This window comes from Oryza glaberrima, chromosome 10, assembly GCF_000147395.1.
Source record: "Oryza glaberrima chromosome 10, OglaRS2, whole genome shotgun sequence".
NCBI lineage: Eukaryota > Viridiplantae > Streptophyta > Magnoliopsida > Poales > Poaceae > Oryza > Oryza glaberrima.
The window spans coordinates 5,868,895-5,893,076 of NC_068335.1; the positions used below are offsets into that span (position 1 = coordinate 5,868,895).

Consider the following 24,182-nt stretch of genomic DNA (forward strand, 5'->3'; position numbering starts at 1 on the left):
CATGAATAGTACCGTGCAGGGTTTAATGTTTCGGTTTGCTCATTTGTATCGGGGGTGGCCAAAATTTCCGAAATTTCGATCCGAAATTTTGAACCCTGGTACGAGGTTGCCAAATGTGTCATCCTGTCTTGCAGACATACATTATATACCAAGGTTATGGCAAAATAGTTCAGGCCTGAACATGCTCATGATATGGCCAAAAAGAAATGGTAGACACACTCGAGCTCTGGCTCTGACTATCAGTTCCATGTATTTACACATTCTTAGTTGAGTGATTTTATGGTTATTGAGGAGGTATCGGAGGTACATATTTTTTAGTGTAACTTTAGTATCTCTGGTATAAGGAGGTGTTATAACTTAAACTAAAAATGTTGGTACCTCCCGAGATCTCTCAAGGACCGTAAAATTACTCTTCTTGTAGCCAAATAACCAGTTATAGACATGCTTATGTTTTATCAAAATCGCAAGACTACATTCTCTGAACTTCTGAATACACACATGAGTTGCTTCTGAAACAGGATGCGATAAAGCTTTCCATACTTATTTCTCGCATGCATGGTGTTGTGTAGTGTAGCCACCTGACCATTAACTGAACTTTATTCATTACATCAGCATTGCTATTAATTCATATAACCTGACTTGTTACATACTCTCTCCGTACTCGTAAAAGAAGTCGTTTAGGACAGCGACACGGTCTCCAAAACACAACTTTAACTTTTTTTCTATAAAAATATTTATTGAAAAATGATATATGTATATTTTTATGAAAGTATTTTTCAAGACAAATCTATTCATATAACTTTTATATTTTCAAATTCAACAACTTGAGAGTTATTCATGATTTATATTCCCAAGGTTTAACTTAAACATTGTCCTAAACGACTTCCTTTATGAGTATGGAGGGAGTACAACTGAACAGTTTTATTTCCACCAACATTGCTCTGAAAAATTCCACATAACTGATGAAATAAATTAACCATGTACAGTACAGAGAGCTGAGTGCCCGAGTAATAATATGTTCATTCTAAAACTACACCACCACCTACATCCGGAGAGAGGAACGCACAGGAGCACGGCTCGCCACGGCGACCACCGTGTCCCGGACCACGCGACGCCGCTGCTCGACGACGGCGGGGCGCTGCTTCGCCTACCCCGGCGCGTTGTTGATGATCTGTATCTTCCTCTGCTTCTTCGCCGTCTCTTCCTCTGTGTAACGCTCCCTCAGCTTCTTCCTCGCCGCCTCCAGCTTCGCCTCGTCCATCTCCGGCGGCGCGGGCGCCTCCTTGCGCTTGCTGCACGCCGCCGTCTTCGGCGCCGCCGCTGGCGTCTTGACGTGGCCAGCCGCTGCCGTGTTTGCCTTCTTGGCGTGATCAGCCGCGGCGGGTGCGGAGGCGGTCTTTGTCGGCGTCGGCGGCTTGCTGCTGCTCCTGCTCAAGTGCTCGTCGACGATAGCCTTCCAGCTCTTGTAGAGCGCGGCGGCGAGGCGGCGCACCTTCTCCGACGACGAGTGCTTCCTCAGGCCGCTGATGGTCTTGCCGATCTTGCTCGCCTCCAGCGTCTCGAACGTCATCGGCACGGCCTGCAGGTCGCGTAGCAAGTCGACCACGGCATCCTCCGACGAGTCGGCGCTCGTGCCGCCGCCGCCGCCGCTGCCGTCTTCCCCGCCCACGGCCACGAGCTTGACCTTGATCCTCTCAACCTCGCCGGAGCCGGAGCCGGAGCTCGATCCTCCATCGCTCACGAAAGGGTTCCTGTAGGCGGCGCTGCGGTCGCCGAGCCGCCGCCATAGCTCGGGCGGGATCGTGTCGCGCTCCCGCGCGTTGAAGTCGTCGAGGGCGACGTAGATGGCGCCGACGAGCTGCTCGGTTCCCAGGGAGCGAACAAGCTCCTTCCACGCCTCCGGGATCGCCTCGCCGTCGCCCGCCATGGATGGCAGCAACGAACGCGATGCGAGAAGCGAGATCGAAAGAAAGATCGATTCCAAGCAAAAGCTCTGCTTCCACTCGTGTCTCTGTTTCTTGGATGAGCGCGGAGAAGGAATTGGCGCCAAATTTATTGGGAGGAAATACTTGTACTCCTTCTCCGATTCGATTTCGAACTCATGGACGCGACTGCGTGCGTGTTTCCAGCGTAATCCGAATCGCCGAATCGGAGTCGGAGTCCTAGTCCGGTGCTCGCCATGAATTCGAATCGGAGAAGAAGAGACAATTCTTCCTCCCTATAAATTTGGCGCCAACCATTCCCAATTCCACCAAAAGCTGCATTGCTCCAATCTGAGCGATCTCGCGTGCTTTGCCATGGCCGGCGGAGAGGCAATGGCGGCGGCGGTGAGGGAGATGGTTCGCTCGATGGGAGCCGAACAGCTCGACGAGGCCATCGCCTTCGCCACCATGGAGCTCGCGGGCCGCGACATTCCGTTCGAGGACGTGTTTCGGCTCTGCGACGAGCAGGAGCTCCGACGCGCCAAGAAATCTTCCATGGCCGAGGAGGTCGAGAGGATCAAGGGCAAGCTCGTCGGCGGGGAAGACGGCGGCAGGCCGAGCTCCGACTCGTCGGAGGAGACCGTGGTCGAGTTGCTCCGCGCGCTGCGGTCGACGCCGATGACGTTCGAGACACTGGAGGCGAGCAGGATCGGCAAGACCATCAGCGGCCTGAGGAGGAAGCACTCGTCCGAGAAGGTGCGCGGCCTCGCCGCCGCGCTCTACAAGAACTGGAAGGCTATCGTCGACGAGCACTTGACCAGGAGCAGCTCCAAGCCGCCGGCGCCGGCACCGACCAAGACCGCCTCCGCGTCTGATCACGCCAAGAAGACGGACATGGCGGCCGCTCACAAGCCGGCGCCAGCGCCGTCGCCGAGGAAGACAGCATCGAACAAGCACGAGGCGGCGCCGGCACGCGCGGACGACGCGAAGCTTGCGGCGGCGAGGCGCAAGCTCCAGGACGGCTACAAGGAGGCCGCGTCCGCCAAGAAGCAGAGGGTGATCCAGGTGATCGACACGCCGAAGAAGGTGAATCGGCGTCCCGTCGCCGTCGTCGAGCGGCGGCGCATCATGCCGGGTGTCGCCACGGTGGCTCCACTGCGGATGTGTAGAGCTGTATGAGCAGGGGGAACTATTGCAAACTCTGGGACATGTACTCTCAAGGAACATCTGCTCGTTATTTGTACTAGATGCTGGGGCACGCCAATGGCGCGCCGCCTGCATATAGATTGCTTGATTAGTGTAGACTAATCATTTGTTTTCAGGCTGAATCAATGATTATGTAAGAAAAAAAAACCTATGAATACATTTGCAGTGAATGCCGTTGATGAGTAATTTTCCATACATTGTTTTACAGATTCTGCTGAGAACAAAACTCTTACACTTTACAATCTAAAGATGAAGCACCAATGCATATAAAAAATAAAATCAAAGTTTTACATAATGATCAGAGTAATGTCCATGGTGATGATACAACTATATTTGATCATACAAATCTACCAGTCAAAAGAAGACATATTGTGGCAATAACATTCTCCGCTGAAAGGTTCACATCCGGAGTATTAATTGCAATGGACCTGTCCAAGCACAATCCATCGGTATTAGTGAGTTTTTTTAAAAAAATGTTTCAGAGGATATCTTCAAATCAGTATCAGTGAACATACTGGAAGCTCAGAAGACACTTATTAATTGGATTTAGGAAGTGTGGCAACATAATTTTCATTTTACCTCTCAATACAGATAGTTATATCAAGTGATACAACACGAGACTACATTTGTATTTATTACATGAAAATGCAGTGAGAGCAAAAGAACTCTAGAATTTAGATTGATATGAAATTAAACATGAAGGGTAAGAAATTTACAGGATAATCAACTAATAATTATCCTTAACATTTTCCTACACTAAGGCAAAAGAAAATGTGTGTAAATTAAATTGACTGTCACTGCGAAGATGATATTCTGTCAGTCGAAAACGCTAAAAAAAAATGCAATAGCAATGCAAAAGTAAACACCTTTCATCGCTTGAGTTGTCTCAAGTTGAAAGCCATTCAAGATCCAGAAAGTTTGAATCACCAGAATGAATGCAACTTTCTTTCAACGGCTGGAACATGATGTATCTGAGGTACCATGGGTGTACCTGTAGCAAATTTTGAGAGAGGAATTAAGGTTTCAAAAACAAAAATGGTAGTAGTCCACTATTTAAGACACCATGCTTTTTCATGATTTCCTAGTAAAATACTTGTATGAGAAGGATAAAGGTCAACCCTGAACGAATAGAAACCAACCTTAATTTTGATACCTCACTTTCACAGCTCAATGAAATTTCATTGCCATGTACTGAATTAGATTCCAATACTGGAAATTGTGACCCACTTTTAACATGAAGGCAACCACTACATCCAGATATGGATGTATTTTTTTCACAAAGAATGCTGCCATCTGATCTCACTCTTTTTATTGTATGTGGAATTAAAGAAAACAGTATAAGAACCCCTTACTGTTTACAGAGTGCATATTTCAATAAGGACTATTTTTGTTTTATTAGAATGTAACCAGCAGGGAAGCTACAAAAGGTAATAAATGGCTAAAAGCTCTCGTTTAAATAGGAACAAACATCCTGCTACAGTTCAAAAACGTTTTGGAATAGCAAAACAGTATAATATGCAACTCCTAACCATGTTTTCGCTACTGCGTACCATTGACTCCTGTACCATGATTTTTTCGCTACTTACTGTTTTTTAACCATGCTTTAGATGATCTCTCTGCGGAGAATATCTTCAGAAAATGATCATGGTACAGATAAATTAGACAAATGTTCAGCTAAAATGAGAAATAGAACACCATATGGAACAGAGAAAATAAAAAATGTGATGTCAAGCAAATGGGCAAATATATTATCTACTGAAGTTAAGTAATAGAACAGCAGTGCAGAATCCACCAATGTCCTCCTTCAATGAGAAAGAGCCTTACCGCAGCTTATCATTGTCCAACTGAAGCTAAGCAGGTTTGTCAATATAAATATTGATTTCATAATAAAAAAATCATGCAAGGGAAGTTCTTTTATGCGTGTTAAATAATTCATAGTGGAAGTCTGAAAGATAAGAAAAAGGAAGCACTTTAGTGAGCCCAAATGCTACTTAAGCTATTAAATCTTAAAATCAAATGATGTAATTCCCTTTCAGGCAGCCATGACAACCAACGGATATCACTTCTCCCTAGAATAACCCAATTAAACCATTGTTCCTAATTCAATCCATGATCACCACAGAGATGCACGGTCACAGTTCAAGTCAGAACCAAAAATAGAGGGAATGCCATCCAGAGCAAATATTCAAGATTACCAGAACCACTTTTAAGCCTAGAACATTCAGAAATTACTCCCTAATTACCAATTTGCTTTTAAAGGCAGACGAATTAGTAATGAACATGTGCGGAGGCTTGATGTGGACGGATCGAAACCACCGACTTTTAAGCAACTAAATTAAATATACATGGAACACCGACAAATTCCACGCCATTACATCAACATAAAAATGCCTAGAATATTGGAGTCCCAACTCCCAAACTAAGCTCAAGTAGTAGGGAAAATTGTAAAATTAATATATGGTGCCTACATAATGTTGGCCCAAACACTGCCAGGAACAACACAACGTTTAAGAACTATGTTCCAGGTAACCACAGGGGTGAAGAAGAGAACTCTGCAAATGTTATTAAACTCAATAAGCTATATAGTACTGAAAACTGCGTCCAAACCACAAATATAGTCAAGCTGACATTGGCACTTCTCATATAGATTAAGCTTCAAAATTAGAGTTCGAAGGACAATAAACATGCCCACGAACCAACCAAATTGTCCAACTTGGTAGTATAATTTGAAACATGCCAAAACTCTCCATCCCAAGTTTAGATTTGCAAGGTGTTATGTAACACCAGTAACATAACAAACTGAACTGAGTGCAGTCCTGCTCGATGAACAATTATTACAAAACACATCGAGAGATAATCCAGAAAGTATTTTCTAATCCAAGATAAATCATGCAATAGCAGTCCTGTGAAATGCGAATTTTTTTGACACTGTTCCTAGTGGCAATGCAAAATGTTGTATGCATGGAAACACCTCTGTCACCACCCATGTTCACACTGTCAAGAATGGCAATCTATACAACAAAAGGAAATGTGCAATTTTATAGCCAAAAATAAAAACTAAATGAGAGGTTTAAAAAAAGTTCAAGACCATGCTGTTAGAGCGGCTTCAAGTAGGTTTCTAGAACATAGATAAAACTATACAAAGGGTAAAGAAAATCCTTACACTCGTTCAACTTACCTAGTAGTTTGATAAAAAAAACAAGGTTAATACGGAAGGAAGCCTTTGGAAATGAAAAGAAAAAAAATAGTTGCCTGTGTATATAAAAGTTTCAAGCGGCAAAAATAAATTTAATTTATGCACTACATCTAGCCAAAACTTTGCTCCAAACAGCTACAATTAAAATGACTGGTACTCAGGTTTCAGCATCAAGTAGCACCATTTGCATCTCTTTGCAATGTTGCTATTTCCTTCAGCAAATTATTAAACAGTAGCATAACCACATTTTCTTGGAATATTTTTTAGAGTATAGCTACCACGCAGTGAATATGCTGATAACTAAATGGCTTGTATCAAGACTTGTACCAAGATTTTTCTGGTCTGAAATGTGTAGAATTCATCCGGACAAAAAGCGAGATTTGTGCATCAGGAGAGATCTAGCTAAGTTTTGCACTTCTGACTGGAAACTAATCCCACATATCATTTGAATGTGCAGGCAATCATTCACAGCAAACTATCGAGAAACAGTAATGGATAAAGAATTTAATATAGAGTCAAAAGGACCAAAATTTGAAAATAATACCAGCAATTATATTGTTTTGTTTGTGTAGCAACAACATCCATGGTAGATGCAGATTCCTACTGCTCAAGCACTTCACGTATGCAGTGACCTTTAAGCCCTGAGAGAGTGGAAATAACCATTAGATGTTATTATGATACAGTAAATCATCTGCCAATTAGTGATCAAAATAAACTTTAGAAGATTATTTGGGCGACATATTGCATTAGAATCAAATTGACTGTCACTAAGTAGCCATGCGAAAATTTCAGTGAGTTGGCATTTATGATGATAGATCAGGAGGTCCCCCATTGTGCCAAAGACATAAATAAACACCGGTAATCGAACTTTGTTAGTTGAAATTATCATATTCATCGACTGCTGATCTAATACAGGAAAGTGGCAAGTCTGCTCACACTTGAAGCTCCCAACGTCTAGTGGAGATGGATGAGGACTTACCGATCATGCACCTTGACAAATATCTTCAGCTGGAGAAACCTATTGATAGAGATCCTGTGCTTGGTGGAGTACTCATCAAGCACACATTCCTTCATGGCCGCAGCGGTCACCTACAGCGGCGAAGATGCGAACAACAACTCTAGTGTGTCTTCGCGAGCGGCCTACAGAACAAGCGAAACACTTATGACAGCAACAAAAAAAATGGATCACATAGCTAAGGTCCGCAGATTAGGGACCTGAGCGCAGGCACCATCAACGCGACGTGCACGCCGTTGCGGAGCCCTGAAGCCGTTTGTATTCCCCTTTAATTTGTCTTTACATTTTTGTGAACATTGCAGCTAGATTTCTGCTCTAGAAACCAAAAACTACTCATTTTTGTAAATAAAACAGGGAGGATACAATATAAACTTCTAAACTACTCTAAAATTTAGATGCAAAGAAACTCAATTTTCAGATGCTATATTACTTGCAAAAAAAAAGCTTGAGATGTAAACCTGAGTGAATGAAGTGCATACCGGGAGCAGGCACAGCGGTCACGGTACTGCAAACCGCGCAGCAAACCGACGTTGCTCTGGCTGGACGGCACCCAAAGCAGACGAGCTGGCTTTGGGCCCCTGAAATTGCACAATTATGGCTCTTCAGAGTTCGGAGACTGACTGAATGTCACATTTCAGCAGCTAACATTTTCATTTTCAGACAACAAAAGAATCTACCATGCATTAATTTCTTTTAAGACAACAAAACTCAGCAGTAAAAAAACTTCCATTTTCTCAACAGGGAGTTCTCTAAACTTTCAGGATTTCTATGAGCAGAATAAACTGCAACCTCTGAACCAGGAACAATAACACTATGGCGAACACTATGGCATGTACATCTTGGGAAAGATTCAATTTTTTGAATGGTCGTGAGAAATATCAAATAACACTTAGGCCAACATTTCTAGGTGACCAACCAACATCAGGGAAAAAAAACTCAAAAAAGTAGCTGTGTTCTTGCAGTGCCAAGTTGTAATCCATACCATCGGGAGGTGTAAATGGAACAAGAGGAGTTGGATATGGAGGCAAGGGGAACCGGCATTGCCGTGCCAGCTGCCTGAACCGATGGCGTCGCTTGTAGATGCTTCGCAGATTGCGGCAGCAGTCAGGTAACTAAAATCACATTTCCTTTCCCTACATGAAAGAAACCTTGCAGAAAGTTGCAAGAGAAGCTGATGAGAAAACAAGAATTCAGTTCTGAAGAAACCAGTGAAAGCTCCAATGGAAAATTGTTAGAACATCACTTCAGTTTGCAACAAGAAGTTTCAGGACTCTTTATGCAACAGAAAACTGGTTTAGCAATGCACATCAGTTGTAAAAAATTTCAGCTTCTTGGTTGAATCTCTCATTAAATCTAATGTTCAGGTTCTGTTTACATATACCAAAAAAATAAGAACCACCCCATAATTCAAGAAAGACATACGCAAAAAAAAGTTAATTATTAAAACAGAAATGAACGCGCTGATGAAGCCTAGAGGGGGGAGGGGGGGGGAGTGAATAGGCTGTCCGTGAAAACTTAAAAACAAATCGCAGCGGTAAAATTCAAACAGACCCGGAACTTCCTGGTAAGGAACTCCGGAACTTCCGGCCTCCTAGGCCCGGAACTTCCGGTGTTCTAAGACATGAACTTCCGGGTAACAGAACAGAGATGAAATTCAATTTAAAAACAGGAGACTAAGCCAATCATCACAAGATGGTGCACAGGTATTCTAAGAAGAGGATATATCACAGAATCATCCACAGAAACATCACAGAAAGAGACAAGAGCGATTTTTTCCCGAAGTTCGGATCTTGCGATCCTACTCTCCATTGAGGAGCTCCAAAGAGCTGGGTCTCGATTAACCCCTTCCCTCACTTGTGCAAAAACCCCAGAGGAAATCCACAGCCTTTAACCCCAAACACCCCTAGGCAAGTTTCTAGAATTGAGTGACCACCAAAATCCAACTCAACCTACTTCTAGAAATCCACCACAAGTGTGGGTTGCTCTACTTGGAAAGTCTCTAGAATCTCAGCACAAGAACTTCACTAACTTACCTCGTTCCCTTTCGGAGGAGAGGAAATCATTCACAAACTTACCCGGGACATCCACAATATGCAACGGATTCTCGCGGGCGACACCAAACCGTCTAGGAGATCATCTCCAAGAGGAATAAGCACCGAGATGACAGCCCACGAGATATTCCAAGTGCTCACACAAGTTCCTAGTCTTCACACCTCCCCAAATCTTCTTCTCTACCTCTCAATCTCTCTTTCTCACAAGAATTAGGCTCTAGATTGAGTGGAGAAGGCAAGAAACACTTGGGAGAGGCTAGCAGCAGCTCTAGGTTTGAAAAGTGAAAGTGGAATGGCCAAGGAACGAGCTGGAAATGAGCTGTATATGTATAACGGCTAGGTGACGACATCTAGCCGTTACTCACAATTTTGAACTGGAAACTAGACAGGAAGTTTCGGACCTGGAAGACAGGAACTTCCGGACTACACTTAGGAAAATCTTTTTCACAAGACCGGAACTTCCGGACCTGGAAGACAGGAAGTTCCGGACTTGCACTTTTGGACAGATGGAGTATATGCAAAAAAGACTCCTAGGGAAACTTGACACTTGGTTCACACTAAGAGCACTTGACATATCTCAGAGCATCACCTGGAACCCCTCTTAATAGTACGGTTTTTCCTAAAAACTCGATTTCAAAAGATAAACTATCCTATGCACTTCTCGAGTTCCGGTCCGCTTTGATTTTGTACTTTTGGGGGGTCTCCAAGCATCCATCTTCCACACCTTTAGACTAATGCACCTGAAAGTTACTCAATGAACTCATTAGTCCCTTAACCACATTTGTCATGAATCACCAAAACCCACTAGGGGGATTAATGCACTTTCAATCTCCCCCTTTTTGTGATTGATGACAACATGGTCAAAGCTTACAAAAGATTGAAATAAATTTTGTTTTGAATAGTTAGAGGTGAATGAAACTCCCCCTTAGTGTATGCATATGGAAGATATGAGTGAAGCTCATATGCATATTTATAAGGGAGCAACCGAGGAGAGTTTCCTTCATCTCTACTCATTCGTGGGATGCAAATAAGCAGTAAGAATAGATATGATATGCAAAAGATACGACATGGTGAGCATTCAAAAGGATAAAATCAACATCACATCACAATCATCAAATAAGACACTCATAGCATAAATGAAGTGCAATATATATAAAGAGCAGTTAAGAGCATCTAACAGACATTACATCCACACAAATAGAGAATTATTACATGTCCATAAGTTCTTAATAGAAGAGGCCAAAGGACTGCCAGGTCCGGAACTTCCGGATAAAAAACCGGAACTTCCGGACAAGTTGACAGGAATAAATAGCGAGGGAGCTGCTAGGTTCGGAACTTCCGGATAAGAGGATCCGGAACTTCCGGATAAACAGACAGAGCAGGCAGCAAGCAGCAAAAACAATATTTTGACCCCCTTCGATTGCAATTTTCTCCCCCTTTGGCATCAAGGCACCAAAAGAGACAAAATCACAAGGGAAGAAGAGGATCAAGCCTCATCATCATCGCCATCAGAGGGAATAATCTCGGTGTCGCCGGAGTGAGGAGAGTCGATGTCTTGCCCGGCGGCGTCCACTGCCTCATCTGGATCTGTAGGTACATTCTCAGTAGGTGCATCGGACTCCTCATCATCACTGCTCTCCTCAGAGTGGGAGGACTCCTCATTGAAGAAACGAGAAGTGCCAGAGGGACCCTCACTACTAGCAATGTCTCGAGCAGTCTCATAAGCAGCAAAAGGATCAACAAACTCCTCATCATCAGAAATGTCAGAGACATCCTTGCCTGCTGCAATCCAATCTTCCTTCTGACGCCTCTCTATCTTCTTTACCTTCTTAGCTGTCTTGGCACACATACAAAAGATAGCCCTGAGAGCCTTCTTTATGGGAGAAGAAGACTCAGAACGCTGTGGTGCAGCAGAGGAAGAAGGAGCAGCTGAGGTAGAAGCACGAGTTGCCCTGGTAGGAGTAGCTGAAGTAGAGGGAGCATGAGGTCGAAAAGGCTTGTGTTGTTTGTCCTTGAAATAACAAATCCCAGTCTTGGCCTTAATCATCTTCATGATATAAGGAGCATAGATGCAGCCCATCCTTGGCTCACACACTGTCTCATAGATCTTACTCCAGATAAGCTTCATAATGCTGAAATCTGGCTTGTTGTAGCGCATGCGATTGAGGAGGAGCGCATGCCTACCTGGAAGGGCTGTAGCATCTCCCACTTTGGGGAGCAAAGACCACCTGAAGATGGAGTAAAGCACTCTATAGTAAGGACGCAACCCACGAGTAGTCCCCAAACAATCCTTGGGAGCATCCTTCTCATACAAGAAAGTAGTGCTGGTCGATGACAAAGCATCCTCGACAAAGATATGTGGACGACTCAGGTCATCATCATCTAACCCCAAAGCTACAGCAAACTGTGCCATAGAGACCCTATATTGCTGCCCCTGAATGGTCCATTTCACAAAATCAAGTCCCTTCTTGGTGGTGCCAAAGAAAGCAGTGGAGTAGAACTGTCCAATCACTTCCTCATTCCAGGAATAATGCAAGGCTAACAAATCTGCCACGTGCTTGCGCTCACACACCTTGCGTACCTCATTGAAGACTATGTTGTTCTTTGAGGACATGTACTGCCAGTCTAGCCACTTCATTTCTACCACTGGATGAGATCTTCCCATAATCACAGAGTTATACCAATCAACCTGCACCAAGGTCCTGAATCTGTCATCCTGAGAGTCAGCAGGCAGAGTATCAGGACTCACCATTCTGTCCTTTCCACACTTGAGCAGATTCTTCAGATAGTTCACTCTTGGCCATCTAGGATCAGGATCAACAGCCCTTGTCTTGTACAGCCTCAAAGGATTGCTTTCAGAACCAGGCTCGTCCTCATTGCCACCATCATCTGACTCTGATGCAGCTGGAGAGGGAGAGCGGGGAGCATCATGAATGACAATTCTACCAGCCCTCCTGGAATGGATCGGAATCTGACTCCCACTGTAACAACTTTTTCTTTGCCCAATCTCCCCCTAGGACCACGAACCAGGGGGCTCGAGTCAGCAGGAACATCTTATGAAAGCTTTTGTCTCTTCTCACGAGGCATACTGACCACTGCAACAAGAGTCAACAAGGTTGGAGTGCAATGGTTAAAAGAAACAGTAGAGGAATCAAGGTTACTGGCTGTCTGGACAGAGACCGGAAGTTCCGGGCCAAGAACACCGGAACTTCCGGCCTGCAAAACTGAAGAACAGAGGGTTCAATTAGGCCAGTGCGTGTGACAAAATCCTATAGTTCGGCAAACTACAAGGTAGCAGGAAGAATTCTATCCAAAATGTTTTCTCCCTAGGTTCACATATTTAGAGATCGGGGCAAAAACATGATGAACCAAAAGAGAAGATCAAAAGTGCTACCTTGAGAGAGGAAGTCGCAAATCGATTGCGGGATGATCCTCCTAGCCACCAATGTGGTTGATTCCACGGAGAGGAATCAAATTTCCACGGTTGAAAGTGAAAATCGCCAAGATGAGTACTGTAGCGGCAGCTAGGGTTTGGGAATCGGGGAGGAGAAGAAGTGAGGAGAGAGATGGCAGGCTTGGGCTCTCCCTGGGTATTTATACCCCCTACCCCCGGAAGTTCCGGACTGGGATGACCGGAACTTCTGGCCTGACAGAACAGAAGGTAGTCAGGCCCAAGTTCAAAGGAATAGATGAGAATTCAACGATTTAGAAATAGAAACCTATGGACATATAGAGACTTATGATGCATATGACCAGCCAACAATCAACATTACATAACAATGGTCAATATACATCATAAGAAGAGGATAAAAACCAAATTTTCACAATAAAAACACACAAAAATTTTTGCAAATTTTCACAAAAGGGTTTTTGGATAAGAGAGAGAATGTTTGAGCTTTATTCCTGGTATCAAGACCATCTTCTACACAAGAAGTGATCTCAAGACACAAAAGCTCAATTTTTTTATATATTTTTTTAAATTTACATTTTAGTGATACATATTTGGCTATGAATTAGCCAACCACCCATCACCTAATGTTACGAGAGTCTAAGATATTGAGCTCACTCCTAAGCTCGCAAAATCTTTTCTCATATAAAGGCTTGGTGAAAATGTCGACTAATTGGGTTTCGGTTCTCACATGGGTAAGGCATATGTCTCCTTTAGTCTCATGATCTCTCAAAAAGTGGTGGCGAATATCTATGTGCTTGGTTCTTGAGTGTTGGACGAGATTGTTGGCTATTTTGATGGCACTCTCATTGTCACATAGGAGTGGGATCTTGGTGAAGTTGTAGCCAAAGTCTTTTAGAGTTTGTTTCATCCAAAGGAGTTGGGCACAACAAGACCCGACGGCGACATATTCGGCTTCGGCGGTGGATAATGCAATAGAATTTTGCTTCTTGGAGGACCAAGAAACAAGGGACCGCCCAAGAAATTGGCAAGTCCCGGTTGTGCTTTTTCTATCAACCTTACACCCGGCATAGTCCGAATCGGAATAGCCCAAAAGCTCAAAGTCACAACCCTTAGGATACCACAAGCCAAGATTAGGAGTATGAACTAAATATCTTAGAATTCTCTTGACGGCAATCAAATGGCACTCTTTAGGCTCCGCTTGAAACGGGCACACATACAAACACTAAGCATGATGCCGGGACGAGATGCACATAAGTAAAGCAAAGATCCTATCATGGAGCGATATACCTTTTGGTCCATACATTTACCATTATCGTCGAGGTCTAGGTGGCCATTAGTAGGCATGGGCGTCTTGATAGGTTTGGCATCCTCCATCCCAAACTTCTTGAGTATGTCTTTCACGTACTTGGTTTGAGAGATGAAGGTGCCCTCTTGTGCTTGCTTCACTTGTAGCTCGAGGAAGAAGGTCAACTCGCCCATCAAAGACATCTCGAACCTTTTAGTCATGATACTACTAAATTCTTCACAAAAAGAGGCATTAGTAGAACCAAATATTATGTCATCAACATAAATTTGGCATATGAATAAATCACTCTTAAATTTTTTAGTGAAGAGAGTAGTATCCACCTTTCCAATTTCAAAACCATTCTTCAAAAGAAAATCTCGGAGACATTCATACCAAGCTCTAGGGGCTTGCTTGAGCCCGTAGAGCGCCTTGTGGAGCTTGTACACATGGTTTGGCAACTTTAGATCCTCGAACCCCGGTGGTTGCTCCACATAGACCAACTCTGAGATAGGTCCATTGAGAAAGGCACTCTTGACATCCATTTGGAATAACCTGAAATCATGGTGAGCAGCATAGGCTAAAAGAATTCTAATTGACTCAAGGCGAGCGACAGGTGCGAAGGTTTCACCAAAATCGAGACCCTCGACTTGGGTGAACCCTTGCACAACTAACCGGGCTTTGTTCCTTACAACCACCCCATATTCATCTTGCTTGTTGCGAAAGATCCACTTGGTGCCGATGACATTTTGCTTGGGTCTCTCCACCAAAGTCCATACTTGGTTGCGAGTGAAGTTATTTAACTCCTCTTGCATGGCCATCACCCAATCCGGATAAACAAGCACATCTTCCACCCTGGTTGGTTCCAAAGAAGAGACAAACGAGAAGTGTTGACAAAAACTTGCGACACGAGAGCGAGTAGTTACCCCTTTTCTTATGTCACCAAGTATGTTGTCGACGGGATGATCTCTTTGGACAGTGTGATGTATCCTTGGATGGTGCACTGGGGGGACTTGAGCCTGATTAGTATGCTCTAAAGTGCCCGCAGCATCGATCCCATCCACTTGTGCCGTTGGCACATCTTCACTGCCACTGGTCCGGAGGTTCCAGACTGTAGAACCCGGAACTTCCAGGCCTGGAGATGTCCGGATGTTCTGGTCAATAGGACCCGGAACTTCCGGCTCAGCAGACACAGCACTTGTAGGGCTATTGGATGTCGATGACGGAGGTTGATCCCTATCTTCTTAGTCATCCTGCGTTTCGACTAGTCGTATGTCTCCAATAGCCTTAGTGCCTATAGCTTGACTTGGATCCACATCACCTACAACATGTACAACAACTTGCTCTCCTTGGGAGCCATTAGATTCATCAAATGTCACATCCCTAGTGACTTCAACAATACCGGAGGTTTTGTTGAAGACACAATAGGCATGTGCATTTGATTCATAGCCAAGTAAGAATCCCTCATCCACCTTAGATGAGAACTTCGATGAGCGAGACCTCTTACTTAAAATAAAATATTTGCTCCCAAAGACACGAAAATATGAAACATTAGGCTTCTTACCACTCAAGAGCTCATATGAAGTTTTCTTTAGGATTTTGTGGAGGTACAAGCGGTTGATAGCATGACATGCGGTACTCACGGCCTCCGCCCAAAAGACATCCGAAGTCTTGTACTCATCAAGCATTGCCCTTGCGGTTTCAATGAGGGTTCGGTTCTTCCTCTCAACAATGCCGTTTTGGGGAGGACCATAGGGGGCGGAGAACTCGTGCTTGATTCCTTCTTCATCAAGAAATTCCTCCACTTGAGTGTTCTTGAATTCTCCTCCATTGTCGCTTCGCACCCTCTTGATAGTGAGATCATAGAGGTTTTGGGCTTGCTTTGCGAAGCGCTTGAAGACATCTTGAGCTTCGCTTTTGTCATGGAGAAAGTATACCCAAGTGAAGCGTGAAAAATCATCAACAATGACGAAACCATACTTGTTACCTCCAATGCTTATGTAGGCCACGGGCCCAAATAAATCCATATGAAGAAGCTCGAGTGGTCTTGTTGTAGTCATGATGTTTTTTATAGGATGTGGACTCCCAACTTGCTTCCCGGCTTGGCAAGCACTACACACACGATCTTTCTCAAAAGAAACATTAGATAGACCAAGAATGTGTTCCCCTTTTAGAAGAGATGCCAAATTCCTCATTCCAACGTGGGCTAGCCTACGGTGCCATAGCCAACCCATAGAGGATTTAGCAATCAAGCATGTCTCCGGATTCACTCTATCCACGTTGAAATCAACGAGATAGAGATCACCCTTTAACACACCCTTGAATGCTATGTAAGAGTCATATCACCTAAAAACGGTCACATCCACATCAGTAAACAAGCAATTAAATCCTAACTTACACAATTGAGACACGGATAATAAATTGTAGCTTAATGAATTGACAAGGAGGACATTAGATAGAGATTGATTCTTGGAAATGGCAATCTTACCGAGACCCATTACCTTTCCTTTACCATCATCTCCAAAGACAATATCTTCACGACTTCCACCCTCCTCATCAAGACTTGTAAACATACTCCTCTTTCCCGTCATATGATTGGTGTAGCCACAGTCCACAACCCAACTTGAGCCACCGGAGGAGTATGCCTACAATAGAAATCAAGCTTGGGATTTAGGAACCCAAACATGTCTAAGTTTGGGTCCCTTGATGTTAGTCACCAAAACCTTTGGCACCCACACACAAGTGCGGTACTCATCATTGTAATTCCCATTAAAATAAGCAACCACTTTGCCCTCTGAATTTTTGAAAATTACATATGAATCATAGTAAAGACCCTCTGGCCGGAACTTCCTGGCATTATACCCGGAACTTCCGGTCAGCCCCTTTGGCCTATTAGAAGCCCGGAACTTCCTGACAAAATGTCCGGAACTTCCTGTCTTACAGGGCAGGAACTTCCGGTCATTTTGCCCGGAACTTCCGGGTGTCTGACCAGTGAGGGGACAAGTCACCTCACTTGCTTGTGGAGCTTTTCCTTCTCTCACAAACATCAAGCATTCTTTCCCATTTACCATCACACGCTTAGACACAGGACTTCCACCAGAAAACCTGAGCCCGTGTCCATCCTTGTTAGGATGAGCGGTGATGATCTTGTAAAGGGCATCTTTTGAATGGTATGTCTTCATGCATCCATATTTCACCAATGTGCCCAACCTTTCATGCATAGCATCAACATTAGTAGCATAAAAGTTCAAATCAATATTGTAACACCTAGCACAACCATTGCTAGTAGATGGGTTGGAAGAATTAGAAACCACATTTGGTTGAGAAGTGCTATTCCAAAGAGTGTCAAATTGAACTTCAAGATCTTTATGACTTTTGTCTAAACTAGCAAATTTCTCTTGAAGAGTTTCATTGACATCCCTAAGGCTAGCTAGAGAACCATTAGCCAAATTAAGCTCATTAGCTAGTTTTTAATTTTTAGCACATTCTTTAGCTAGGCTCTCCTCTAAGGCAAGGTTTCTTTTCTTCTCAACAATAAGTAATTCTTCTTGCCTTTCGAGAGATTGTTCTTTACTATCCAAAGCTCTCATTAACTTAGCCAAATGTTGCATAGCGGGTTTGCTAAAGCTCTTAAGCACATCATCTAATTCATTATCACTTTCCTCATCACTAGAATCAACATCAAGAGAGGTGTGAGAGGGCTTTTGAGTCATCACCTTGCGGCTGGGCCATGAAACAAGAGTAGTGGTAGGAGTCGTCGTCGTCATTACTCAAGTTGTTGAAGAGACGCTCCTTGCTTGAAGAGGATGACTTGAAGGCGACGGTAGCAACACCACCTTCTCCTTCAACCTTGTCTTTTGGCTTGGGCTTGGGCTTGACCTCGAGATCTTCTTCATCTCCGGACTACCACACCTCCGCCATGTGTGCCTCCGCCACATGAGCACGCTCCGGCTTCTTCTTGCCTCCCTTAGCCTTAGCTTCATTTGACTTGGGACAATCGGCAATGAAGTGGCCATATTCGCCACAATTGAAGCAAGCTCTCTTTTATTGCCTCTTTCCCTTGTCATCATCCTTCCTCCCTTTGCCATAGCCACTCTTGCGAAGAAAGTACTTGAATCTCATGACAATAAAAGCCATCTCTTCATCTTCACTTTCTTCACAACTTGACTCTTCTTCTTGTTTTGCCTTCAAAGCAACTTCTTGATTTTTTATCATGGCGGCATTCTTCACCATTTGCCTCACTTCACGAGCTTCCTCTTCTTGCATCTCATGAGACACAATTCTTTCAAGAATGTCACTTGGGGTGAGTCTCTTGAAGTCTTTCCTTTCCCGTATCATTGATACAAGAGTGGGATTTCTTGGACCAAATGCACGGAGAAGTCTCTTGACCACAAAGTGATTTGTCATGTCCTCACTCCCAAGTCCTTTAATCTTGTTGACAAGGATCATCATCCTATCATATATCTCTTGTGGTGTCTCCTTGTCATCCATCACAAATCTTCCAAGCCTTCCTTCCAATAATTCAATATTGGCCTCACGAACGGCGGGTGATCCCTCATGAGCCAATTGCAAAGTATCCCATATCTCCTTGGCCTCCTCAAGCCCATCAACCTTGTTGAACTCCTCCGGACTCAAGGCGAAGAGAATTGCATTGGAAGCTTGAGCATTGCGGTAGATGAGTTGCTCTTGCTCCGAAGTGAGCTCCATGTCATCATGGGGTACATCAACACCTGTACAAACAACTTTCCAAATACTTGGATGCAAAGAGATTAGATGCAACTTCATCTTGTGCTTCCAAGCGGCGTAATGTGTCCCATCAAATTGAGGAGCACGCCCATAAGGCATGGAGACAAAGTTGTGAGGGGGAATGGTAAGTTTGCTGTAATCAAAAGGTATAGTAGCACCCTTGGGTGATGGAGTTCCCTTGCTGCTCGCTCCATCTTCATTTCCATTTTCCCCGTTCTTTTCACCTAAGTCCGACATCGTGGATCACTCAAAGCGGTGAAGCTTGAATCAAGAGCACCTTGCTCTGATACCAATTGAACGCGCAGATGAAGCCTAGAGGAGGGGGGGTGAATAGGCTGTCCCTGAAAACTTAAAAACAAATCGCAGCGATAAAATTCAAATAGACCCGGAACTTCCTGGTAAGGAACTCCGGAACTTCCGGCCTCCCAGGCCTGGAACTTCCGGTGTTCTAAGATATGAACTTCCGGGTAACAGAACAGAGATGAAATTCAAATTTAAAAACAGGAGACTAAGCTAATCTTCACAAGATGGTGCACAGGTATTCTAAGAAGAGGATATATCACAGAATCATCCACAGAAACATCACAGAAAGAGACAAGAGCGATTTTTTTCCCGAAGTTCGGATCTTGCGATCCTACTCTTCGTTGAGGAGATCCAAAGAGTTGGGTCTCGATTAACCCCTTGCCTCACTTGTGGAAAAACCCCAGAGGAAATCCACAGCCTTCAACCCCAAACACCCCTAGGCAAGTTTCTAGAATTGAGTGACCACCAAGATCCAACTCAACCTACTTCTAGAAATCCACCACAAGTGTGGGTTGCTCTACTTGGAAAGCCTCTAGAATCTCAGCACAAGAACTTCACTAACTTACCTCGTTCCCTTTCGGAGGAGAGGAAATCATTCACAAACTTACCCGGGACATCCACAATATGCAACGGATTCTCGTGGGCGACACCTAACCGTCTAGGAGATCATCTCCAAGAGTAATAAGCACCGAGATGACAGCCCACGAGATATTCCAAGTGCTCACACAAGTTCCTAGTCTTCACACCTCCCCAAATCTTCTTCTCTACCTCTCAATCTCTCTTTCTCACAAGAATTAGGCTCTAGATTGAGTGGAGAAGGCAAGAAACACTTGGGAGAGGCTAGCAGCAGCTCTAGGTTTGAAAAGTGAAAGTGGAATGGCCAAGGAACGAGCTGGAAACGAGCTGTATATGTATAACGGCTAGGTGACGACATCTAGCCGTTACTCACAATTTTGAACTAGAAACTAGACAGGAAGTTCCGGACCTGGAAGATAGGAACTTCCGGACTACACTTAGGAAAATCTTTTTCACAAGACTAGAACTTCCGGACCTGGAAGACAGGAAGTTCCGGACTTGCACTTTTGGACAGATAGAGTATATGCAAAAAAGACTCCTAGGGAAACTTGACACTTAGTTCACACTAAGAGCACTTGACATATCTCAGAGCATCACCTGGAACCCCTCTTAATAGTACGGTTTTTCCTAAAAACTCGATTTCAAAAGATAAACTATCCTATACACTTCTCGAGTTCCGGTCCGCTTTGATTTTGTACTTTTGGGGGTCTCCAAGTATCCATCTTCCACACCTTTGGACTAATGCACCTGAAAGTTACTCAATGAACTCATTAATCCCTTAACCACATTTGTCATGAATCACCAAAACCCACTAGGGGGATTAATGCACTTTCAAGAAAGACTAAAATTTGCATTTTGCGGTGAACAAAGATGTACTAATTATTAATTATTAGACAGGGCAATACCATCTATCCATTTGCTCGCCATACGGCCAATCTGGGATATGCTCTGCACCATCGTGACACTCTCGCTCCTTCTGTCCAGTACACACACAAAAACAAAAAAAAAAAATCAGAAAAACGAGGATTGCAGTCAAGAGAGATGAGGAAAGACCAAAAAGCTAGATTAGTAAACAGGTCACAACCGATGGAAATATGCACACCACAGCAGTAGTTGAAGCACAAACATGGGTGTGGAGGTGGTGCCGTTGCCGATGCCCACCATCAACGAGGCCATGGCTTCCTGATCCACGGCAGCAATGGATCCGCTCGCGCGAGGATAGAGACAGACAACCGGCGACGCGTGAGGATAATGGTGGCAGCACCGAGATGCACCCCTAAAAAGGGTATTAGGAGAGCCAGAAACTCTTTTCTATCAAACAAAATATAGAAGTTCATTTACCCCAACAATTGTAGTAGCAAACAAGCGTTCAATTTAAAACAACACTAAGTCTGTCAATCATTGTAAGCGATGTGTACTTCGGGAATTTCCTAATGATTTTACATTACAGCAGCATGGAAAAGCCTAAAGCATTGCTGGTCTGCTATAGCAGCAAGTAAATTGCATATGGGATAAAATCAATATGGACATACCAGTATTCTTTTTTCATAAAGATAGACAGCATTCTATGTATAACGAGCTTAAAATCACCGAACTCTTGACTCCCGTTGTCAGATAATAGCTTTCCCATGATTACTGTAGGGGTATATATATGTTCCAGCCATTGCCTCAATTATTTCTCCAACAAAATGTGAAAATACACTCCGCGGTGCATTCAAGCACCTCTGGTAAGCTGAAATCCTTGTTTTTCATGAGAATCCTTTGTCCTTTGGCTGTCTATTCGATGATTCACTCCCATTGGGCCTGAAACCTTTTCCATTTACATCCTTGTTTTTCTTTTCTTTTTTGTATTGGTTTTTGCCGGTTTCCCGTTTAATTAACCGTGCTTGTTTGGTTTTTAGGCCCGGTTTCCCTTATTAATTGGGCCAATTCTCTTTTTCTATAAATTTCGGCAGGAGAATCTCCTGCCGTCGGTTCCTAAAAAAAAAATTACATCCTTGCTTCCATTTAAGGGGCTCTGAGAAGCTGAATTGATAACATAACAATATTGATGTCAATACATCTACCAGAACACAAGACGGATATCTTTGTATGACCACAGCAAGCAACAAACGTGACAAATCACACGACTGTAAAGAAAGCCTTACGCAATTCCAATACTATAGGTTGATTTATATCCTTTTGAAAGTCCTAATTAATCTAATGAAAATTTATCATAAAAATTAAGGCCTTGTTTGAATTTTTTTTGTCTGAACTCACAATGGACAAAAAATGAAAAAAGAGAAAGATGATATTAGACAATATAACAGTGAGAAAGAGCCCACCCCATCCACGAATAACAACAATATGATTACTTGAAGGAGTTAATGTACGCAGCGGCTGACGGCGTGTGAAGAGGCGGAGCCCCTCGTCCAAGTGTCCAACACAGCGACAAGGTGCGGATGGCGGCGGAAAGGGTGATTCCGGCCGGTGGGAGGACAATGGTTGCTCCACCAACCGCCTAACCATCGACAGCCACGAGCTCACCGCCATCAGATCAGGCGGCCTTGAGTTCGTGCCATCAGATTTGGCCACTGCGATGGCGGCGAGCGGCTAGGCCGGCCAGTTGACGATGACGGCGGCAGGTTGACGACGATGACGATGGCGGCGAGGCACAGCTCCTCGCAGGCAAAGGAGAGACGAGAGTGGAAGAGGAGAGGAGCGTTCTCCTCGTCGCTTTCTCTGCGTCCGCCTCGAAGTCCTCACTCCGCGACGACGGCGATGCGAGGGGGGAGAAGGAGGTGGAGGCGCTCAAAGACGGCGACGGCGACGTCGACGGCGGCGGAGGTGGAGGCGGTGGCGCTAGGGGAAGACGGAGGCGAAGGCGGAGGTGGCAGAGGCGAAGGCGGCGGCGGCGGAGGCGCGAGGCGATGAGGACGACGATGGCGACGGCGCGAAGCGGAGGTGGTGGCGCGAGGGGAAAGCGGAGGCGGAGGCGGAGGCGGCGGCGGCGGCGAGAGAGGGAGAGGGCGAGACGAGGGAAGAGGGGATGCGGGCGGAGGCGGCTAGGGTTTTGGGTAGTGGGTGCTGTTTTGGGAAAAAACCCCTCAGCTTACACATTTTAGAGCGCAGGCCTAATTCGCGGTTTTCCTCTCCTTCTCATAGAATATCCGGATTTCAGAAGGGGCTAAACGTAAAATGCCAGCTCAGAGGAACGGTTAGCGAGGGACGCCGGACGAATTACGAACAAAACGGAGGGCTTTTTTGCAAAAATACCACCCCGCGCACTGTAGTTATACTGTAGAAAAATCCTTACGTGGCACACCTCCTCGCCAGCCCAACCTGCACCACTTTATGGCCCTCTTGTTTAGGCTTATAAGCCAATTTATAAGTCGAAAAGTCTAAGCCTAAACAAATAAGCAGCTTTTTCGTTTGGCTTTTTTGAAGTCATAAGCCACTCTAACACTATTAAGCCAAAAGCTAGGTTGGAGAAGCTTTTTTGGCTTATGTAAGGTAGATGTATGGCTCAACTACTAAACTTAGGACATTAAATCCACCGGCTTATAAATCATATAAGCCAATAAGTTGACTTAAAAGTCTAGGCCAATAAATCTAAGCCTAAATAAAGAGGGCCTATGTACTCCGATGACACTCAGATTATGAAAAATATGAAAAAAAATTCAACAAAATCCTATGAGAATTACAGTGTGGTCATGATGCACCTGCACATGTTTTGATATATGGAACTTGCGTATCATTCAAATGGTTATAAAAATATTAAAAAAACCTATTATATACTAAAAATCCATTAAACTTCCTGTAAACGTTTCTAAGCCGCCACTTAGCACTCTAATAAATTAGAGAAATCAAAGAAATTCTAAGAAATCTGTCCATTGATTTTTATTTAAATTGGTATACCCAATATTTTAGATCATTAGATTAAATCTATTAAAATATTTCCAACTAATAAGGATCCGATGCATACATATGGATGGTACGTATGTACGTACTACTCGTAAAAAAAAGAATCATTCCTTCTAATATGGATCCGATGCATATCTATGCAGAGGAAGGTATGTATGTACTACTCTACTTTTACCGTATGTACTACTCTACTTTTACAAACGTAAACGTAAAATACGATTGGAAATTAAAAGAGGATAAAGCCGATAAAACCATAAAAACCATAAATACTTTTCTTCCCTCTTTTTCATTCTTTTCTCCCTGCGTATACAGGTGAGATAACAATTAATATTAGTGATAATAAATTTTAAATAATTATAATTCTTACAAACATAGAGTATATATATCATCATATGACTCTTTCAAAAACATCATTCCTCCGTTTTATAAAGTTAGTCTTTCTAGCATTGCTCACATTCATATAAATGTTATATGTCTAGATTCATTAATATCTATATGAATATAAGCAAAGCTATAAAGTCTTGCATTATAAAACGGAGAGGGTACATAATTAAATTTGCTCTATAATGT

General features: G+C 43.8%; 3 protein-coding genes across 17 annotated transcripts; 1 reads left to right on the top strand and 2 right to left on the bottom strand.

Moving 5' to 3' along the window:
- Positions 1–1,147: 1,147 nt before the first annotated feature.
- LOC127786278 (uncharacterized) lies at positions 1,148–1,927 on the bottom strand. The gene has a single exon (XM_052313619.1). The coding sequence runs from the start codon at positions 1,925–1,927 to the stop codon at positions 1,148–1,150; it is 780 nt and encodes a 259-aa protein (XP_052169579.1).
- Positions 1,928–2,297: 370 nt separating this feature from the next.
- Positions 2,298–3,258, top strand: LOC127786276 (probable mediator of RNA polymerase II transcription subunit 26c). Its single transcript, XM_052313618.1, has one exon. It carries the CDS (start codon positions 2,298–2,300, stop codon positions 3,099–3,101), a length of 804 nt encoding a protein of 267 aa, XP_052169578.1. The 3' UTR covers positions 3,102–3,258.
- A 21-nt stretch (positions 3,259–3,279) lies between these two features.
- LOC127786275 (uncharacterized) lies at positions 3,280–22,210 on the bottom strand. Of its 15 annotated transcripts, XR_008019940.1 has the most exons (9): positions 20,794–21,885; positions 20,615–20,685; positions 8,322–8,487; positions 7,819–7,917; positions 7,540–7,654; positions 7,304–7,464; positions 6,869–6,965; positions 3,995–4,119; positions 3,280–3,556 (listed from the first exon to the last, which is right to left on the bottom strand). XR_008019940.1 is itself a non-coding variant. In XM_052313614.1 (4 exons), the coding sequence occupies exon 4, from the start codon at positions 12,140–12,142 to the stop codon at positions 10,877–10,879; it is 1,266 nt and encodes a 421-aa protein (XP_052169574.1). In that variant the 5' UTR covers positions 12,143–20,456; positions 20,615–20,685; positions 20,794–20,985; positions 22,064–22,210; the 3' UTR covers positions 8,494–10,876. The 15 variants fall into 15 exon arrangements, 8 of the variants coding, with proteins under 8 accessions (XP_052169574.1, XP_052169576.1, XP_052169573.1 ...); XR_008019942.1 differs by having other exon boundaries at positions 3,995–6,965; positions 20,836–21,885; XR_008019944.1 differs by having other exon boundaries at positions 3,995–6,965; positions 20,812–21,885.
- Positions 22,211–24,182: the final 1,972 nt, after the last annotated feature.

Excerpts from the sequence above, each read along its gene's own strand:
- LOC127786278 (XM_052313619.1), bottom strand. The coding sequence starts at position 1,927 with ATGGCGGGCGACGGCGAGGCGATCCCGGAGGCGTGGAAGGAGCTTGTT.
- LOC127786276 (XM_052313618.1), top strand. The coding sequence starts at position 2,298 with ATGGCCGGCGGAGAGGCAATGGCGGCGGCGGTGAGGGAGATGGTTCGC.
- LOC127786275 (XM_052313614.1), bottom strand. The coding sequence starts at position 12,142 with ATGGTGAGTCCTGATACTCTGCCTGCTGACTCTCAGGATGACAGATTC.